We start from the raw sequence: 21,297 nt of genomic DNA on the forward strand, positions 1-21,297 counted from the left end.
CATTTTAGTGATGATCTGTCATAATTTCATATTGCTTGATACATACAAACTGAAAACAAACTTCCTCCATAAGAAAAAAATGTATTAGTAATAATTAAAAACACCTGCAACCTCGCTCACCATAAATCATTTTATACCAGGTTTGAAAATTGGTCTGTCAAAGCAATGATGCAATTTCCTGCATTGGCAAACCTCTTTCAGTACAAGAAAAGCAATCCACTGAGTGACCAATTATTGTGCCACTTAATCTTTAAAGTGCACAAAAACAAGCCAGAAAGGTACAGCACATCAGATATCAGCAGCAAACAATTTTGAACAATTTGCTGTCAAGGGAAGGAAGGAAAACAACAAAAGATTCCAGAAAAGGTTCAATAAGCAAGGGCACACTGTTTCTGAAACCACAAAGAAGGTGTTACATTCAAACAGCAGAAAAAAAATTGTTGTTTCTTAGCCTGTCAGGTATTAATATGTTTTCTTTTTCATATGCAAAAGTTTATTAATTGTTTTTTAAAAATGCAAATTTTGAAAAAGAAAAAGAAAGTAATAAGTAAAAAGGTACAAATAAAGAAATAAAGAAGAAGAAAAGAGGAGAAGAGAAGAAAAAAGAAAAGAGAAATGGCTTCCACTCTTCTTAACAGCAGTTATAAGTACATTTGAATTTACCCTCTCTCTCTGTAAGGCTACAAAATAATCTCCTTCTTTCTATAGTCTATGCTTTCTAATCATCAAACTCATAAATAAGAATTTCATTCTTTTCTCGTTTCAGGAAAAAGTTCATAAAGGATTTCTAGTCACTAATACGTCATTGTCTTTCCTCTAATCAAACAAGTCAATTTTTCCATCTCTGCTAATTCTGTCATCTTCCCCAGCCATTCCTCCATAGTGGATATATCAGAATCTTTTTTTTTCATTTTTGTGCATATAATAATATCACAGCAGTTATCAATTCAGACGTTAATGTATTTTCAAGCCAATCTTAAAAACCATACACAGAATCAACAACGTCCAAGATTTTTAATATATGGTCAAGACTTACTGTGGAATAAAGAGAAGAAGTGCTGGAAACTAGTGATAATGAGGATCCATGTACTAAAACAGAAACACCAAAGTTGGTATTAGAATAACATTGATAAAGCAATAGGAGGGAGTCAAATTCAATGACAGAACAACTCTTTTTAAATTTGAGCAATTGTCTCCAAAGAGAAAACTATTACAGAAATTGCCTGTTTAGAAATATATTTTTATTCCACACAATGATTTTTCTATGCTTAAAAAAACACTTGTACACAGAGACTTTAGTAATACATTGCAGTTTTGCTAGTAAACAACATCATCATTTATTTTGCTCTGATAGGAGAACAGAATGTCACCTTTAGTAAAGCAATTTTTGGTACAGCAAATACAGAAAATGTCAATTGTTGAATGGACTCTACATTTCATGGAAGATAAAAGTTGTTATTGCTAGGTGGGCAGCTTCCATTGTAAATGAGATGGATTCCATTTGAAAAGTATCACTTTGATAACACACCCCAGCATATGAAAATAATTTTAACTTGCATGTGGAGCTTAGGATAAAATGAGACATAGCAATCACACTTAGCAATTAGTATTTTTAAAAAGTAAATATCAAAAATTCAGATGAGAACTTTGTTGGATTAAAAATTTGGTCCAGGTTGGAATTATTGCAGAACAGAGAGGGATATAACCCTTCTCATCTCACTGAACCCTAGTTTATACTGAATTCCTATGCCTGTTATTTATTTCAGAGAAAAAAAGCATCCATTGGTGTGAATTTTTTGCAATGCAAATAGCAACTGTTGAGGCCCATAATAGCTATAATAGGAGCATAGGGTTGCTCTTATTGCAAGTTGCCTTGCTCTTTTAACCCAGAGTGTTGCTAATTTTTTGCACACTGTTAGGCCTCTATGAAACAAAGTCACTTGGGTCATTGAAGTGATGTGATTTTTAAGTTTTGTTATCATTAGTATAAATGCTAGCCAATTCATTTTGCTGAAAACACAGAACAAAATGAGCTTGGATTGCTGCAGGTGCCAGAATCGAGTGCTTATTAAATTTGGGGTCCTGCCAGATCTATACAGAAAAACAGAAAGAACACCTTAATGTAAACAAAAACAATATTTTGTATAATCATGCAATGTGTGTATAAGGAATCAGCACTTATAATGAGGAAATCAGGTTGATGAGCATCAGGTTGATGAATATAATACAGATTGATTTCATTTTAAATGATTTTGATTTGATTAAAAGTCTTCAGCAACTTTGTAACAGGTGTGATTATGAATAACTGTCCAAGGAACAATCAGAAAAGATAAATATATAATTGCTGCAACTTAACAAAGGAAAGTGATGAAATAATGAAAATATTCATGAAAGACAGAATAGGCCTATTGTATTTAAGAATGTATTGATTGTAATTATTGGTAAACTAAACTTAAGAGTATTGCTGTTTCCAAAGGCTATTGAACAATGAAAATAAGAGTGACTTCCAAGCAGATAGGAAACAAACAAAAAATGCTTAAACTCTGAGTAATACATCAATTGTTCATTCTACATTGCTTCTCATCCTCTTACCTTCTTCCATGCTATCTCTGAATGAACCAGAATGACTAATTGCACGTGGTCTGTCCTCTAAGGATGTAGCACTACCACACAGCTGAGAATCATCATAGAGATCAAAAGAAGAGTCTTGTGCAGGGTTGCTGTTTGACCTCATCATACTAGGTCCAGGAAGTTTGAACTGGGATAAATTTGTTGGACTTACTGCAATATCAAACAAAAAAAATTAATAAGTTTGTGTGAAATGCTATGTATATTCTAGACAAAATCTATTGAATGAAGTGACATATTGGCTATCTTTTATAAACAATTAAAACAATTTCTAGGATAAATTTAACTTCATGGTTAGTATAGTATAGATTGTGGCTTTAGGGTCAAATGTGGCTTCACATTTTTAGACATAGTTCCAGAGGTTCTTAACAAAATCTATTTTTTTCAGAATTAAATGGTAAAGTATTAAATGAGGAACTATATTACTTATAAGTAATTTTAATTACATATAAAAGTAAATAAAATTTAATTTTTTTATGAGCCATTTACAAGTAAACCTCTTGGACTAGGCAAAGTTGTACATATCTGACAATTTTTTCTTAGTTATAGTTATCTAATATACAAAATGTATTTATATCCTAAATAGATGGCATTTGATAATTCCACGATACAGAGCTGTTTTTAGCTAGGATTTGAAATATGTACTTCTTTCTTTTCCTTCCTCCCTCACACAATTATTGTTTGAAAGGTTGGTTTCCAAGGATCTTAAGAGGAAGAACATTGATCCTGTTAATGCAGTGATTCTCAACCTTTCTAATGCCGTGACCCCATAATACAGTTCCCCATGTTGTGGTGACCCCCAAGTGGGTGTGGCCACCAATAAGAGGGAGTAGAACAGCTAGGGAAAAGGGAAAAAAATGGCGGACAGCATGGTTTGGCGACCCCTGTGAAATGGTCATTCGACCCCAAATGGGGTCCCGACCCACAGGTTGAGAACCACTGTGTTAATGTTTCTTTAGAGAAAACAAATTTATCATTGTTTTTCACACTGGGTCACATAATTTGTTAAAACAAGCCACTTTTACCAGTGTTTGCTTTGGAATATATAGCTAAAACATTTCTGAAAGGCTCAACTTATGGGAAAATGACACACAGATAGGTGAAAGAGAAAATTTTGCAAAAAACAGCAGAATCTGTAACTAACATGATAAAACTTAATCTGGAAACACATATGAATTTCTTTTGCCAAATTAATGGAGAATATTACTATGAAAAAATAGAATAAAATAACAGTGCAAATTATTTCTTCTTACCTAAATTAGAGAAATATTTGCCAGTTGCAGAGGAAGACATAGCTGTAGGCGATACCAGGGGAGACTGATTTCCAGTGTCTTGGAGCCCTCCAGTAGAATGTGAACGCAGCCACTCTTTCCCTTCCTCTTGACCAGCCTGACGAGAAGATGGAGTATACCTGAAACAGATGACCATGGACAAATGAAAAATATTCACACGCTGTATGCAACTAAATTGCAACAATACCTACCTAAAGATTAGAGACAATTAGCAAATATCATCTTCAGGTTAGATGATTTTTAATAGAATATTTGAGGTAAATATAACCCAAGAAAAAGACAGACAAATCATTAACAGAGAGACAATTGACATCTAACAAAAAATCATGCAGAGCACATTGTTCAGAAAACATTTTAAAACTTTAGAACAGAATCTGACTTCAAGCATAATGACATATTTAAAAAATAATTGGTGGTGAAAAGAGAACAGTGTTCAGTTCTTGTATAATGATTGCTAGAAGGGCAAAAATGTACAGATAAAGTTGAAAACAATGAGAATAAAACAACTATAAAAAGAAATGATTTGGGTTTGTTAGTGACATTTGATGGGGCATGTTATGGAAAAAAATGCATTATTGGTCCACAGAGTGATCCTGGGAAACCAATCTACCACTAAATGGATCGATATAAGAGGTGAAAAAGACGTAATGTCCCAAAGAGTTTTCAAGATTGCTGCCAAGGACAAACATGTATCTCCAACAGTATAATAACAGCCCACATTGTGACAAAAGCTTAGAAAGTGTTCGGTGATGTACAATGGCTAATAAGTACATAAGGTACTTAGGTAGTCAGATTGCAATGTAGTGCTTACGTTTCATACACAATCAAATATCTTGCAAATTTAAAAATATTAAGATTTTAAAAACCAGTGCTGTGATTTTCCCAAAGCCTATTTTTAAAACTAGACTTTGCATCTGCTGTCTTTTGCCTGCACATAAAGCTTGTTCTTGCTGTAATAATCAGATCCGTTTCTGCATATATGTGGAAACAGACTGTTGGACTGCTAGAGTTTGATAAAACTTGATCCATGAGTAGGGACAAAGTTTGGTGAGGTGGTATATTTAGATAACCAAATAGGATTGATGCTATTTTTCCACTCTCAAATCTACTTGAGATTTACTAAGCTCAACTGATTATTACTTAATAATATGCATCCCCCCCAAAAAAATATTTTATTGCAATCTAATATTTCAGTTACTTGACAGTATGCTGCTAATGCTGGTCTTGAGGTCAGATTTTAACTGACTGATAGCCAAGAACAAGGAACACATCATATATACTGGCCCTGATAATTTTCACAGGAATTGACTATTTTTCTTTAACAGAATTGAAGATAATATCTTCAGATGAAGAAAAAGAAAGATGGCAAAACTCTCCCCCTGGATTCTAGAAGACGTAATACACATTCTGCCAATTAGAGCATAATTATTTTCAATAAGCAAAAGTGTAGGTGCAACTGTAACCGATTCACCAGTCTCCTTGGAAAATCTTCAAGAGCCTGGCAATTCACTGAAATATAGCTCCACTACAGTAGAAGAATGTTGTATCCTTTCCACTGAAAATATTATTACTGAAAACTTTGGGAAACTAAGCAATAGTTCTTTCTCTCTGAGAGTCAGTTTAAAGCCAGAAGTAAAGTAAGACTGTAGAATTCAATAATCAGGACAATTGTGGTAGTAAATGGTTACTTTTAATTTGAATAAGAAATCAATTTGTAAGGAATCAATCTGTAAAGAACAGAAAACTATGAGCAGTGGGAAGTTATGTCTTTAAAGTGACATTTGAAACAAACTCTGGGTTCTTGTTTCAGATGAATTTGAGGAATCAGTGAAATTGTTTTGATCAAACAAATTGCATTTTTAGTTTGTTGTATATTAGGAAGGTAGACTCTAGATCAGAAATAGGACCTGCCCAGTGAATGTGTAAAGCTGTGGAAGAACACTTGATGTATATTTGCATACCATTGATGGTAAAAGGACCATACTTTGACAATTACTGACTTAAATTGTCAGAGGATACCACCCAAAGCAAAATTTGAAACTTAGCTGGAAGTTCCTGTGAAACAATTGAGTAATTCTGGGGGGGAGAGAGAAAAATTTTCAGCTATGAAAATCTATTAGGTAAATATAGAGGTTATTATTACAAGTGCTAAGGATGCAGCCTACAAATTATTCTTATTCTTCTCATTGTCAAAGAGAGAAAATATTTTAACTTTTTAAAAACCTAATTTCTAAACATAAATGGAAGTACTATTAGTTGTTCATTACAGCTTACACAATAATAAGAAAAGGTTGATGTATTATAGAGAGAAGTTACAGAATAAAAAAACAGCAGTCATGCTGAATAAAATATTATATACCTTAATCCCTTTTTGGGCAGTGTATTTCTGTCAAGCTGCATGCTGTTAAAACAAAGAAAACCCCTAAAGACATAAAGTAAACAGAATACTTTAAAATTAAAAGGTCTAAAAAGGTCTGAACTTGCAGATACTGTATTTTAGAAAAACTATTTTTAATGGAAAATGTCATATCTGTAAATGAGGTGCGCAATACTATACAAAAATTATCCTTCACTTTTCAGTAACAATGGTCTATTCTTACATTTTTACAATGTTGAAATCATATTGCTATATCTAGCTTTAGTTGTTATCTAATTCAGATTCTTATATTCTTTGGGAGGGATGTCTGGATAATACAGATGGCATAATTGTCTGATTACAATTCATTGTGCTAATGTGATTTCTTTCCATAAGCATTAGTCTAATATCTAAGTCAAGACTTTTCAAAAGGCAAGTTTGTTCACAAGATGTAACTGCATAAAATGCCTAACATATCTTGCTATTTCCAATTCTCATGAAATTTGAAGATAGAAAATGACTGAAAGTTTACAATACGACTCTGCAAATGTACTTGTGTTGACAGGATAGCCTAAACAAATGAACTCAGTTACGATTTTAATGTAAGCTCAGAATGGCTAATTTTTTCTGAATCTAGATTTCTTTTCTCTCTAGATCTGCATTTGAAAACCAAGATCATAGATAACACTAAGAATTAGGTTGAAAATTGAACACTAATCATGTGGAAAGGTCATAATTTTTGTTGCAATGAATTTTCTAACTAATGAACAAATCAATCAATATTTTTTGAAAAAGCTAAACCTCCTATAGAAAACAAAAATAAATATTTACTGAAAACAATAATCTAGACTTTTATTAAAATGCCATAGATTTTTCTTATGTTTTAACATTAAATTGTTTCTAACAGCTTACAGTTTTAATTTATAAAAACAATTTAAAAAATAATGTCAGTGTATTTTTTTCAAAACACACTATAATGTAGAACTTTATTCCTAGTATCTAATGTGGTAGGTAAAGTATCTGCTTTTTTGGATTTCCTGACATAAGAAATAAAAAAAACCTACCTTTTTCTTGCTAAAAAAACAAACAAAACCAACTGTCTGTCATCATGTAAATGCAAGTAAAGCTTTCCTTATACTTGAACAGCCCCCTTTTTATGCTGAAAATAAATTATTTGGAATTATAGTTCCCATATAAAAAAATGAATCTGTTGGATTACTGTGGTATCCTTAGTGCCAGACTTGGTTTGACAGTGCAAAGACAAATTGACAAATGAAATAATAAAATCTGTATCCTGAGCTGTGGACCACTTCACAATGTATATGAAAAATAACTAAATAAATCATATTTGTATTTTACTTGAACAGAAATGAACAAGTGACCACTAAATCTGAGGACCTGTCTGTCAAGACACAAACTTCTCCCTATGGCCTAATGCTACACCTTTTTCTTGATAACATGAGAGTAAAGGATCAAGGACTGCACTTAACATTTGGAGGGAACCCCCCCCAAAAGGGGTGGAGCCAGATAAAAAATGAGAGAAGGTGTTTGCAAAAAGTAATGGCCTGGATGGACATAGAAGCCATAATCTGTACATGTACTTAGTTCATTATTGACCAATATTTGGCCTAGGGTATGAATGCCAATGTCCTATTTAAATTTTCAGTGGAAAGATTGGAAAGGGAGAGGAACTTTGTAGAGATGGAGGATTGTCCCTATGTATTTATTAAGAGAAGATGTAGCATAACACATATGGCAGATCTTCACAAAGAATAGGGTCAAAAGTTAGCCAAAAAGTATCTTTTAATATTGACTGCAGGTCTTGCCCAGAGCCCGTCTTGGTGGGGGAAAAAAGCATACCAAGCTCAAGGCTTCAATTAATCAGCAAGGTATAAGGGCAAGTACCACAGGAAGACATACAGGAATTAACACATCCATAATCCTAAAGCATTTAGATGACATAAAACCTGGCCCTGTAGAAAGAGGAAAACCTGCAGAGATGCCAGGGCAATCCTCTGTAGCAAAACCAAGGAGTTCAAGAAAGATCTGAAAGGAGATAGATCACAACTCTGATCACTAGGACTGGCTGAAAGAAAATTTTAATTAAATAAATTTGCTACATTGGGAATGTCTTTTACAAAATCAAAAGGGTGGGTCTCAAACAGTTAATTGTGTCCATTAAATTTTAATGGTGCATCTTATGTTCATGATCCTAAAATGGACATTAAAAGGATACAACTAAAAAAAGATCCTTTTTTCGTTGATTGGATATGATCGAAATATGACTATTAAAAATATTTACTATAGCATCTTATTAGTTTATTTATTTAACAAATTTATATAGCTGCCCAACTCATAAAACATGACTTGGGTGGCAACTTCTTAGTAAAAGATACCATATTGCACCAGATACGTCACAAATACAACAAGGCAAGGCAGGTGTTGGGAAAAAAAATAAGACATTCACTGAAAATAAGACCTACTGCCTCTTTTGGAGGCAAAAAAATATACGACTGGGTCTTATTTTGGGGGAAACACGGTATAAAATTAACACTATTCATAGTTAAAATTAAACAATTTTGAGGTTTGGGCAGTGTGTAGTTATCTTAAAAGGAGACTTTCTAGAGAAATCTTCAGAGAAGAGGAAAGAGATTACTTATATCATGCTACGCCACAGTCAGAAGACAGCCATTTTGTAGATTCTGCCCAAATTCCATGCATTAATATAAAGTAAACTATAATTTATTAAGCACAATTATACTGTTACATATAATATACATTGGCCGGGTTAAACTACTTGAGATTATTCTCTTTTTGCAATTTTGAGAATGATCTAAGCAAATGAAGGAAGCCATGGCAACTATTCATTTTATTAATGTCATCACTATTTTCTAAATGTTTCCCAAGTATCTTAATTCCAAACAATCATAATTTAATAGATTCTATAGAAAGACTCTATTGAATGAAATAAAGAATTCTTAGGCTTTTTTCAATCCTTAAGTTTTTCAGAGTGTCCACTTGCCCCCAACCTCAATTATGACTATCTCTCTCTCTCTATGATTAACTCACCTTTCTGAAAGAGTAGATCTGACACTTCCAGTCCTTATGAGCAGGCTCTGAACCTCTTGAGTGCTTGTGGTCAATCCAGAGAGAGAGCCATGATGACTAAGAGGGAGATCAATAGATTCAGAGCTGGTGTGGAGGCTAGTCATTGACTGGTAACTTGGTGTATCCTTACTACCAGCAGAAGAACTACTCAGGTTTGCAGCCCAGACAAGACCACCTGATGTGAAAGAATGGGCTGAAGCTGGACTTGAAGCCAAGGAGTGACTTAGGCCTACAACATCTGTATTTAAGTCCGAGGGCTTATTGAAGAGGGGGCTACTGCTTCCACTCTGCCCACCTGCACTGCCCATGCTACCTGTACCTGAAGATGGAGATTCCAGACTGCCTTGCCGAGCTAATGTGGTACTAGGGCTGGGCATGGCAGATGTAGGTTTCACGCCTTCTGTATTTGGTGGGGTGGCAGCTTTGCCGCTGGCTTTGGCACCAAACAACCTAGAAGCAAATCAACAACCTAAATGTTAGAAACCAAAGCTTCACATCATAATATCTGAAATATTAGCATATGGATACAGCTAGCTCAATTTACTTCTACATTTCTTATAAGAAAATCCATTTTGACTATGCATTATTAGATGTCATTTAAAAAATAATAATTCAAGAGCACTCATTCAAGCTTTGTCCTTTAAGAAATATGGATCTTCTCATAGAGAAAATAAATTCAACTATCTCTCTTTATGTAGATGCCTAAAAAGATTAAATGTTCATCAAACCCAACAAGCATTTCAAAAGCTTAATCAGAAAATATTTTAACAATTAAAGTATTATGGCATGATTATGGACAGCCAACAAATCAATATTTATCTCAAATCTCAAATTAGATGCAAAATGCTAAATTCAGTTTCTTTCCATATGTATCTATGTATATGTATGAAAGTTATTTTTATTTATCTCATTAAATTTTTCTACAAGTCCACTCCAGCAGTCTCCAACAGAAGAAAATAGATTTCTTTTGTAAACTGCAGAAAATTGCATTTCTAAAAGATCTAAAATAGTCCACACTTCTATAAATTCTGCAGGAAGGCTTTTCTAAATTTACAGTTTATTGAATGGCAAGGGAAAAACAATAAACATTCTATTTATTTATACTGTAATAAAAGCCACAGTGGTAAGCAATTCCTAAGTAAAATGTTGTATTACTGACTGGCCACAAGAGGGTAGTCCCAGCTTTCTTTCAAGATATTTGTGTTTTTTGATAGAACAATTTGTCTTGATTCTTGAGTCAGGCTTTAATATCCAGAAGTTGCCAATATGATTTAAAATTTTTATTCTTATTTTTTGGAGAACATTTCTAATGAAAACACTGCTGTTTCAAAAATCTCCAAATCAAGGCGGGCTGCATATTTTTGCATAATCTGCAACATAATGGAATGATTAAAGATAAGGAACATCATACTTAGATACCTCAGACATCTGCCGTGGTTTCTACAAAACTCTCTCCCTACCTTACTAATATATGCTTTAAATTACATTAGTTTTCTTAAAACAGAAGTTTAGGGTGAAAGTACTAGACCAGGGGTGTCAAACTCAATTTCACTGAGGGCCGCATCAGCATTGTGGTTGACCTGAGAGTGTGGGGGTGTGTGGCCAGAGTGGGTGCAACCTACTGTGTGGGTGTGGATGGAGTGGGTGTGGCCTACTGGCTGGGCATGGTCAGTTCTACATCATTCACATCAAGGCTGCCTATGGGGGCCTGGTCCACCAGGGCAAATGTTAAGATGGCCACCACAAAATTGTACATTGGCTCCTGGCTGGCCTGGGCCAGGGCCAAGGCAGTGGGGGTCGTTCCCTCACTGTTTCCAGGATGGCTTTGCGGGCCACATGAAACCACTTTGCGGGCCGTATCTGGCCCCCAGGCCTTGTGTTTGACATGTCTGTACTAGACTAACCTTCAGTTTTTTAGGTTATGAAATTGCAACTCTACCATATATGGGATCCTTAATACTATGCTATTCCTAATCAGTTATCAGCCATCCAGAAGCAAGTAAAAGCAGGCTTCCACTTATGTTTTCTTGATTAGATGAGGAAAGCATTTATATAGATAACTATTCTATAGTAGATTTCACCAATTAAATTATGTTGGTACAAGTCTTCTCCTGTTCTGTTAGGCATCCTAAATTGCAACAGCTGTTTATAGACACTCTCTTATATTTTTCTGTTCACTGAACATGTGATGAGCATTTCATAGTTTCCCAAAAAATTGATTGCAACTATTTGTAGATGTCAGACCAACTTTCAACCTAACTGGAAGTTCCAAAATTATTTTGTTAGTCAATATTTCATTTTAAATGTTACAGAGATATAAGTTGGGAGTCATAGTTTCACTCCCTCTGTAAGGAAAATGGGTGGTTTCAAAATTTGATAAATAAGTAAAATAAAAATAGTTTGCCTAAGTTTTCAACATATTTCACAGCAAAGCTATAATTGCTGTAGTGTATGAAGTAGCATAATTCTCCAAGGATCTCAAAGGAAGCTAGCTCCATAATAGAGCTGTAGAATATCATCTTTTCTGAGAGGATGCAAGAATCACAATAATTTTCATATAAAACATTTTACCTTCTAAATGTAGGTGAGGCAATATCTGGATATTTTGAACCTGGTTGTCTGAGACTTGGTGTTCCACAGGCACTAGCTGACGTTGGACTTGATTTGGGAGAACCAGACAAGGATACACTCTCAGAATCAGATATTGTCACTTTTTCTTTTTCTTTGTCCATCTGGTTGATGGTTACAGGACTAGATCGTCCTGAGCCAATCTTTGTAGGTTCCCTCAATTTGTTGGTGGCAGCAGCACCAGCAGACTTGCTGCTGACATTAGAGTCAATGCTGCTGGTGCTAGATCTGTGTCCACCTCGGCCAGGAATCCCACTTGTGCTTGATTTTGAAGGACGTGGTAAACTTCGATACTGCAAAGTGGTCTTTGAACTCATATGTAAGACACCATCTTCTTGATTCTGAGAACCATCGAGACTGGTCTTTCTCCCTGCACTTGACTTTCCACCAATGGCTGCAGATTTAGGCATCTTCCCCAAAGTTGCCGAGCCACTTGTTATGGTTGCTCCACTTGCAGTGATTATTGTTGAAGAGCTGACCCCAGTTTTCTTGAAACCAAAGGAACCTGTGGCTGTTGATCGGCCAATTCCAGAAGGAGGTTTTTTCCCTTCATCTCCACTGCTTTTTCCTGCATCTGAAGGGGAACGCTGGATGGAAGCTCCTTTCAGGGGAGTTTTTACTTTTTCAGAAGCTTTGGCATCATCTGTTTTTCCTAAAGAAGAGCACAATTGCTGCAGAAATCCATGTCTAGTAGATTTCAGATTTTCAGTAATATATATAAAGAGCAGAGGCCCATATGGCCTTTCAAATGCTGCAAAACACATCTTTTGAAGGGTTTGCACACTACCTTCACCTTTCTCAAGGAAAAGGCTATAACTGGGCAGTAAACAACATGCCAGGGGAAGGTTGAGGGGAGTACAAAGTTTCCATTTGAAGATATTCATAGGGAAATAGCCAGACACATTGGAGTCTTGACTTCTGAATGGAGAGGGAGACCCAATAATTGACAAGGAAGGATGAAAGGAGAGTTCACTCTCATGGAAAACCCATCTACCCATCCCACAACTGCAAAGGAAATATGGCAATATTATACTCTATCATTATTCCCTACCAAATACTTCTGAACTATTGTTTAAGTGATACGCTTCAGTTATATAAATTATCTGTTTAATAAATCTAATATTACAGTATTGCTGGTTTTCTATACCCAGGAGCTAAACATGGAGTTTCCCCATCTATTGAAATTAACTAAGGCAACTTAGGAAACTACTGGTCTTACATGAAACACTTTCAATGCCTTTCCTACCAGATGTTTTGATAGTACTTCCTCCTGCTTTGTGCCTAGATGATGTTGCTCCTACTTGTGCAGTCATGCCTCTTCTCCAAGAGCCTGTCTGAGAGATGGGAAGAGAGCCTTTTTGCCCTCCTTTCTCAGCCTCCTCAAGCAATCCAGGAGGATGGCTCCTCCACTTGCCACTGTTGTCAAGATTACTCTCAAGATCTTCCTCTGGCTTCTTCAGTTCTTCACTGCTCCCCCAAGGTTCTCCATCAGTTACTGAACGTTTTTCAGAATCTGTCTTCAGCTACCAAAAATAAATATCATGAAATGAAATTAATTGAGGAAGAGTTTTTATTTCAATCAGTGCAGCCTGAGAGTACACGCTATTATTTACTTAATGTCTTACCCTCAAAATGCTGATCACCCTACTTTGACTGTTTTTATGGAAATGGTATTTGTACTGTATAACTGGTGCTAAGTACATTAACCTAGCATTGAGAGTGACTAATAATAGATAACAAAAAATAATGCTGATTCTTGAGATTGTTTTCTTCATTACACCTAAGAATAGGAGGATCGTATATTTAATTAGCAGGTGAGCTTCACATTCAAATTGTGAAAGATTTTCCATTTGCCTACAAAACTGTCAGTACTGCAATAAGTGGCTTGACAGGAACATGATTCTTAACTGACAAGCCATGTGATTGGGGATAAATGTGTTTACTCAGAGATTAGTTGTTATTTCACATTCTGTTTATAACCAAGAATGTGATATGCTCAGAAAGGACTCTGCTACATCTTTAAGCCTCAATCTTGCCTCCATATGCAGCACAGAACTTTGCCTTGGGTTGTTGAAAACACCGTGCTGTGATCAATAGAAAATGTAATCATGTCATTAAACTCCAACAGTGTTTGTGACTCTCTTGATGGGATAGTTATACTTTTTTTTTTTTTTTGCATAGGAAGATCATGCACAGAAGGTGACCCTTTATTTCTTTGATTCAATTAATTGTTTCATTATGGTTTTATGACATGGCTATACCAGAAGCTCTAATTATAATGATAACATGTTAGAATAGATTTAGGACTATTACAATTCCAACAAAGAAAACACTAAGAAAACCAAAGAAATAAACTGCACCACTCCACTCCCAAAACATTCTAGTAAAGAATTTATGTGTTTAACAAGTATGTTAAGAAAAAGTGACAAAGCATCCAAGTGGCTGTCTGGATTAAATATCCTATCCCAGCCAGAAAATTAAGAGACCTATATGGGTAGGTATATTTTTTTCTTGAAGAAGCAATACTGTTAGAATAAGAACTGACCGATGATGTAGTATTGAGGTCATCTGTACTGATGTTATCCAAAGTATCACTGAGGCCACTGCTAACGGAACTGCTATCATCCCAACTGTTGGAGATAAAAACAATAAAGAAAAAAAGAAATTGATATCTCATCTATTCTCCCCAGAAACTGAAATTCGCTGAGATAATTGATTTCATGGGTTGTTTACTCATTAAAAATATTGCTAAATACGCTAAATATGAACTTTAGTAATCCATGTATTGCTAAAAAGGCTTTATTGTAAATAATTTACTGAAATATGCAGTTTCTATCTTTATCAAGACCTAGTATAAATGTCCACAGTAGGCTGATTCCTAGTTTATTGGACTCATATTCTCTATGATATCAAGAAAGTTGCATTAAATCAATCTTGGATTCTGGCTTAAATTTTATTACAGTATTAGTTTAGATTATTTCAAGACTTTCCCAGAAAATGGTGTGGGTTAATGTTAGGTTGGTTATTCTTCAAAGAAATAAACATAAATTAAATAAGATTCAAAGAATATAAAACTGTGCTACTTTGAGTCTTCTCTGAAAGAGCAGTGAAAGTGAAAATAATATCAGTAGTAACATATTATTTTCATTCCACCATAGTTCTCTTTGCTTGATATAAGTTAACATAAATTAGGAAGTATGCTTGATATAAGTAAACATAAATTAACATAGCACTATTCAATATCTTGCCATATGGGTTTCAATCCCATATTTCATCTTGCTTTCTATGATCTTTTGACATTTGCCTAAAACTGGCAGGAATAGTTTTCAGTAATCTATAATCAAGGTAGACTTCTTCATGACCAGCATTATTGTTGTTCTTTGTCTATGGTGGTTTGTGATGGAAATTATAACCCAGGACATCTGCAGAACATCAAACAGGAGAAGGCAAATGATCATTTGAAAATCTAATCTTGAGGATTTAATATAATCTAGAATTTCTTAAGAAGAACCACGGGGCATTGTTGCCTTTGGAATTCTTGATTAACACTACAATATGCACTTCAAGGTGATACTTTTATCTAAAAAGATGAACTGACTAAGAATAAAGAGCAAGAATCCGATAAGCATTGATAAAAATATAGAAATAAATCAAATGCTAATAAATTAAGAAAAGATGATGAACTGAATGAAGCAAAGAACCTTAATCTAATCCAGAAGAAAAAGAAAGCTGTTGGCAGACATCCAAAAGTGTTTTTCCAAAAGGCAACTGGACTTTCTTGAAAAAGTCCAGTTGCCTTTTGGAAAAGCACCTGTGGGACAACCATGACCTGGATGATTGAGAATCCCCATAGACATGTTATCAGATATATATTTTCAGATTATCAACCTGTATTGGACATAACTGAATTCTCTTAAAAAATCAGGTTTGCTCCTGAAAGCCCAGTTCTCCAGCATGATTGGATGGAGAACCCACGGATGGGTTGTCTTAATCTATCTGCTCCAATTAGACTAAGTCTGAAATTTAGTACCGCCCCCTCTGTGCCAACTGCATCCCAGTTTTAGACTTAGTCTCTTTGCCCCAAGACGCGTTTTGTCTTCGCTCCTGGAGCAGAAGACTGTTTAATTCTATTTAATTACTTAGCTCAGGCTATTATTATTATTTGTTATTTTATTATTGATTCAGAATCGATTATATCTAGAAGAAAGATCAATTATCCCAGTCTGAAGCCTATTCAGGCTGACAGACTCACAATCCTCTCCCTCTGGGGGGGGGAACTTTTCCCTTCTTTGTTTTCTCTCAGTTAGGGACAGCAAGATCAAACCTTTGATTTAGGTCGTTTTCAGAGCCTCATCAAGCCTGGAGGGAGCCTTCCCAGGTCCCTCGGCCCCAGCAGAGAGCAGCAAGTGAGAATTTGGGCGCGGCCCAATTTTCGGAGCTGGGAGGGCCTGTCAGGCCTTGGACGACAGCCTTTCCAGCCGGCCTAATCACATGCCACCAGCTGCTTTAGGAGCCCAGGCGATTCACCCGAACGAGGGCTCGTTGCAGCTTAGACCCTAGGCCTCAAGGCCTTCTTCCAACGGCCGTTTTTTAGGGCGCGAAATTGGCGGCCGCCATTTTGAATTGCCTCCCGGCGGCCATTTTGGGTGTGGCTGAAGCCCCCGGTGGCCATTTTGTATGTGGTTGAGGCCCTCGGCGGCCATTTTGTGAGTGGCGGAAGTCACCGGTGGCCATTTTGTGTGGGGCTGAAGCCTCGGCGGCCATTTTGAGTGTGCCTGAAGTCATCGGCGGCCATTTTGTGTGTGACTGAAGCCCTCGGAGGCCCTTTTGTGCGTGGCAAAAGCCCTTGGCGGCCATTTTGTGTGTGGCTGAGGCCCAGACTGCCTGGAACTTTCTTCTGAAGGCAGTATTACATCATCGGTGGCAGGATCGTCGAGAGAGCAGGTTCGACCGGGGAGGGCCTGATCGATCCTAAGTGATCGGGGTGCCCATTAACTCCCCGCCCACCCCCTTTTGGGCTGAAGTATCTCTGTAGACTCCCTTGGTGAAGTACAGCGCCGAGGGGGGGCGTTTTGCCAAGGTTGAGACCAGAGCAACTCATCATGACAGAGAAAGGCAGCGAGCCGGCCAAGAGGAGTCGCCAATCAGAGGCAAGTGGTAAGAGCACCACCAAGCGAGCCCGGCCAAGCAGGGAGCCACAGAGGGAGGAAGGGTGCCAAAGACTGAGAGTGGCCTCCCCAGATCTGACAGGCACGATGGGAAGGTCTATATTTGAGCCCCTTTCTTCGCACAGTGCCTCAGCCCCAGGGGCCTGGTCTCCCCCCAGGGGAATTCCTGAGTCAGATTCAAACCTAACAGTGGCTTCAGGGAGGGGTATAACCGGTCAGGACACCTCAGGGCCCCAGGCCACATTCACTCCCACTGCAGCAGGACTTCGCCCTCCTGAGAACCAGGCCCTGAACCCGAACCTCCTCCAGTCCATGATAGCCCAGGCTGTGGCTCAATTTATGGCCTCCAACACCCCACAGCCACCCCCACAGGCCACACATCATTCACAATCTCCGGATTGGATGGATGATCCCGCATCGGATTTGGAATCTACAGGAGCTGAACAAGCTGGCCTAATTTTGTCTGAGGACGAGGGCATCGCCCCATCCGAACCCACCCCTCCTGTCGGTCTCTTTGACCATTCCTTCTTCAATTCCCTGCTTCTCAAGGCCTGCACCACTGCAAACCTCGCCCAAGAACAGGAGAACCCACCAACATCCCAGGGTCCCCATGCCATATACATTGAGCCCTCTGTCTCACAGAATCATATTCCCTGCCCTCCCCTTTTTCTAAATATAGTCCAGAAACAATGGGAAAAACTAGGATCCCCCTTAAGCCCTGGTGCGGTAGAGAGAACATTGTTCAATGTTGCTCCTTCCCTGACCTCCCTTTTGGAGATTCCTGAGATTGATGAGCCCTTGAACTCATTGTTTCCCAAGTCCAACATCCCTGGGGACATAAATGAGGCACTAAGGGCAGAGGACAAGAAGATTGAGTCCGCCCTATGCAGGTCCCACCAGGCATCAGCCTGGGCAACGAGGGCGGCAACCTCCATGGCCTTCTTTGCCAGGGCTTCGGTCCTGTGGCTACGGGAGCTCCAGGACATGATCCCTCCGGACCAGCTCAGAGCCCACCAGAATCTGGGTAAGTTGGTGGCCACGTCCCAGTATCTAGCTGATGCCTCCTTACATATGATCAGATACACTGCCCGGACCATCGCGGCAGACATTTCAGCATGAAGGCTCCTTTGGCTCAGAAACTGGTGAGCAGACACCAAGGCCAAGTGGCGTCTGGCCTCTAAACCTTATACAGGTGGACAACTCTTTGGTAAGGCGCTAGAGCAATACCTAACCGAAGGTAAGGATAAACGCAAGACCTTGGTTAATACATCAAGGAGGGGAGATAGATGCTGGGGGAACTTGTCGCAGAGTAACTACAGAAGGCAGCCGTTTCGGCCAGCGCCAGCCTGGGACTGGGCCCAGGCTCCTCGCCCCTCCTTTCAGAGACAGGAACGACAACAAGATCGTTCAGCATACAGAGGCAGATCACAGTTCCAGACCAAGCGGTCCTTTCGAGGCGCAGGGAGCCGCTCCTTTAAGTGAGGCAAGTGAACCTGCAGCCTCACCTCCCATAGTAGGCCGGCTGACCCTCTATTCCAGCATTTGGACGGCCACTACTACGGACGCATGGGTGTTAGACACCGTCTCCCAAGGTCTGAGACTAGAATTTTGTTCCCATCCACCTGACAGATTCCGCTCTTGTCCTATTTCAACGAACAGGACCAGAGCTGAACTTATGTCAGAGGCAATAGCACATTTATTGCAAATACAAGCAATTGAACCAGTACCACAAGACCAAGAAGGACGAGGGTTTTACTCAAACCTTTTCGTCATTTCCAAGACTTCAGGGGGCTGGAGGGCGATCTTGGACTTAAAAGGTCTAAACCTCTACTTGAGATATAAAAAATTTAAGATGCAATCACTTCAATCAATCCTGGCTGGCGTCAGGCAAGGTGGCTTTCTTACCTCCATAGACCTGACTGAGGCATATTTGCACATCCCAATTTTTCCTGGACACCGCAAATTCCTCAGATTCAGTTATGCCCGACACCACTACCAGTACAGAGCCCTTCCATTTGGCCTCTCATCTGCACCGAGAGTATTTACAAAGGTACTGGCAGTGATTGCAGCCCACCTTAGACAAATTCCCATCAGAGTTCAATGCTATCTAGATGACATTCTAATTCAGTCATCATCATGGCAAGGTGCCCAAGCAGACCTCGCCCTAGCCATCAAGGTTTTGCAGGAGCACGGTTTTTCTGTGAATTTCCAGAAAAGTCATACTGTACCAACAACTCGGCTCCTCCATTTGGGCGCAGTTATAGACACAGGCAACTGCACGGTCTACCTATCTCAGGACCGACGGAACTCTATCCAGACTCTTGTACGTCGGATCCGAAGGGACAGAGTAGTCACATTGGCATCCCTTTCACAACTACTAGGGAAGATGGTGTCCTGCGTGCAAATTGTGCCATGGGCACGTCTCCATGCCAGAGAATTACAGTGGCTTCTCCTTCCATTTCAGAGACTTCATACCAGCACATCCCACCAGAAGGTCCGAGTTCCACGGTCGGTGTTGAACTCCCTTCGTTGGTGGGACTCTCCGGCACTGTCACGGGGAGCAGAATTCAAAGAGCCAGACAGGATCACCATCACCACAGACGCAAGCCTATTTGGGTGGGGGGCACACCTCCACACACACTGGGCCCAAGGTCAGTGGTCCAGGCAAGATCTAAAGAACAATATAAACTGGCTGGAACTAAGAGCCATACACATGGCCCTAAAGAGATTCAGCAGCTTAGTACAGGGCCAGCACGTCCTGGTCTTAACCGACAACATCACAGCCAAGGCCCATATCAACAGACAGGGGGGAACAAGGTCCAAGCCTCTCATGCAGGAGGCCAGATTGCTGGGGTCTTGGGCGGAACTGAATCTTGCCTCCATCAGGGCGGAGCACATATCAGGAGTGGCCAACCAGCAGGCGGACTCATTGAGCAGAGCCACCGTGGACCATTCTGAATGGCAGCTGGATCCGAAGATCTTCAGAGAGATCGTGGACAGGTTTGGTTCCCCAACCCTAGATCTGTTTGCCTCCCCAGCCAACTCACAGCTTCCCAGATTCCTTTCCAGGTTCCCGTCTCCATCAGCGGAAGGAACAGATGCACTCCACAGCCCCTGGCCCAGGGAACTGCTCTATGCCTTTCCTCCCCTGCCTCTTCTACCTGCCACGATCAGGAAGATCCTTCGCGAACAAGCAGAGATCCTCCTGGTCGCCCCGCATTGGCCGAGACGATCTTGGTTCGCCGACCTGATGGAGCTCTCCGCATCCCCTCCATGGAGGATTCCAGCCAATCGGATCTCCCTCATTCAGGGGGAGTTACATCATCCGGACCCTCAATGGCTCCAGTTAACCGTCTGGCACTTGAGAGGCAGGCCTTAGGCCTAGACTCATATTCGTCAAGGGTCATAGCCATGATCCAGCAATCCAGGCGACCCTCGACGAATAGAATATACGATGCCACGTGGAAGAGCTTCTGTAATTGGTGTTTAGCTCACAAAATTGAACCCTTACAGGCTGCAGTGCCAGTTATCTTGGAGTTCCTGATGGACGGTTTGGACAAAGGGCTTTCCACAAGCACCATCCGTAGGCAGGTAGCAGCACTCGCCACGGTTATTTCCTGTGGCAAGGAACCCTTAACACAGCACCCTATGATACGCTCCTTCCTAAAAGGAGCTAACAATGCCAGACCACCAGCGGTACATAGATATCCCTCCTGGAACCTTCATCAGGTTTTACAGGCTCTTGTCTCACCACCCTTTGAGCCAATTGACACTTGTTTGCTCAAACTATTATCAATGAAGGTGGCATTTCTGGTTGCTGTAACTTCAGCCAGAAGAATCTCTGAGCTGGCTGCCCTGTCAGTGAGAAAGGACCTGTGTATCTTCCATAGGGACAGGGTTACTCTCAGGTTAGATCCCTCTTTCGTGCCCAAGGTCAACTCCTTGTATCATAGATCACAGGACATAGTTTTGCCGGATTTCTGTCCGAACCCATCTAATGACATAGAGGCTCAGTGGAACAGATTGGATGTTCGCAGGGCCTTATATTGCTATATACAGAGAACCTCATCCTTCCGCAAGACTGAGGCTCTGTTTGTGTCATTTCACCCTTCGTCGT

At 39.2% G+C, this 21,297-nt stretch overlaps 1 protein-coding gene across 8 annotated transcripts in view; it reads right to left on the minus strand.

Moving 5' to 3' along the window:
- NAV3 (neuron navigator 3) overlaps window positions 1-21,297 on the minus strand; it is a 688,216-nt gene that overhangs the window by 49,757 nt on the left and 617,162 nt on the right. For 5 of the 8 annotated variants that reach the window (XM_039343281.1, XM_039343278.1, XM_039343277.1 and 2 more), the window contains 8 exons: window positions 14,558-14,642; window positions 13,259-13,535; window positions 11,956-12,664; window positions 9,346-9,834; window positions 6,280-6,342; window positions 3,882-4,039; window positions 2,593-2,781; window positions 1,037-1,089 (listed from right to left, as the gene is read on the minus strand). In XM_039343281.1, coding sequence (XP_039199215.1) covers window positions 1,037-1,089; window positions 2,593-2,781; window positions 3,882-4,039; window positions 6,280-6,342; window positions 9,346-9,834; window positions 11,956-12,664; window positions 13,259-13,535; window positions 14,558-14,642 — 2,023 coding nt within the window. The remainder of the gene's footprint in view (window positions 1-1,036; window positions 1,090-2,592; window positions 2,782-3,881; window positions 4,040-6,279; window positions 6,343-9,345; window positions 9,835-11,955; window positions 12,665-13,258; window positions 13,536-14,557; window positions 14,643-21,297) is intronic. The other 3 variants (XM_039343282.1, XM_039343280.1, XM_039343283.1) reach the window with 2 other exon arrangements.

The sequence above is a fragment of the Crotalus tigris genome, unplaced genomic scaffold (genome assembly GCF_016545835.1).
Source record: "Crotalus tigris isolate CLP2741 ecotype Arizona unplaced genomic scaffold, ASM1654583v1 scf7180000017836.1595184, whole genome shotgun sequence".
Classification (NCBI taxonomy): Eukaryota; Metazoa; Chordata; class Lepidosauria; order Squamata; family Viperidae; genus Crotalus; species Crotalus tigris.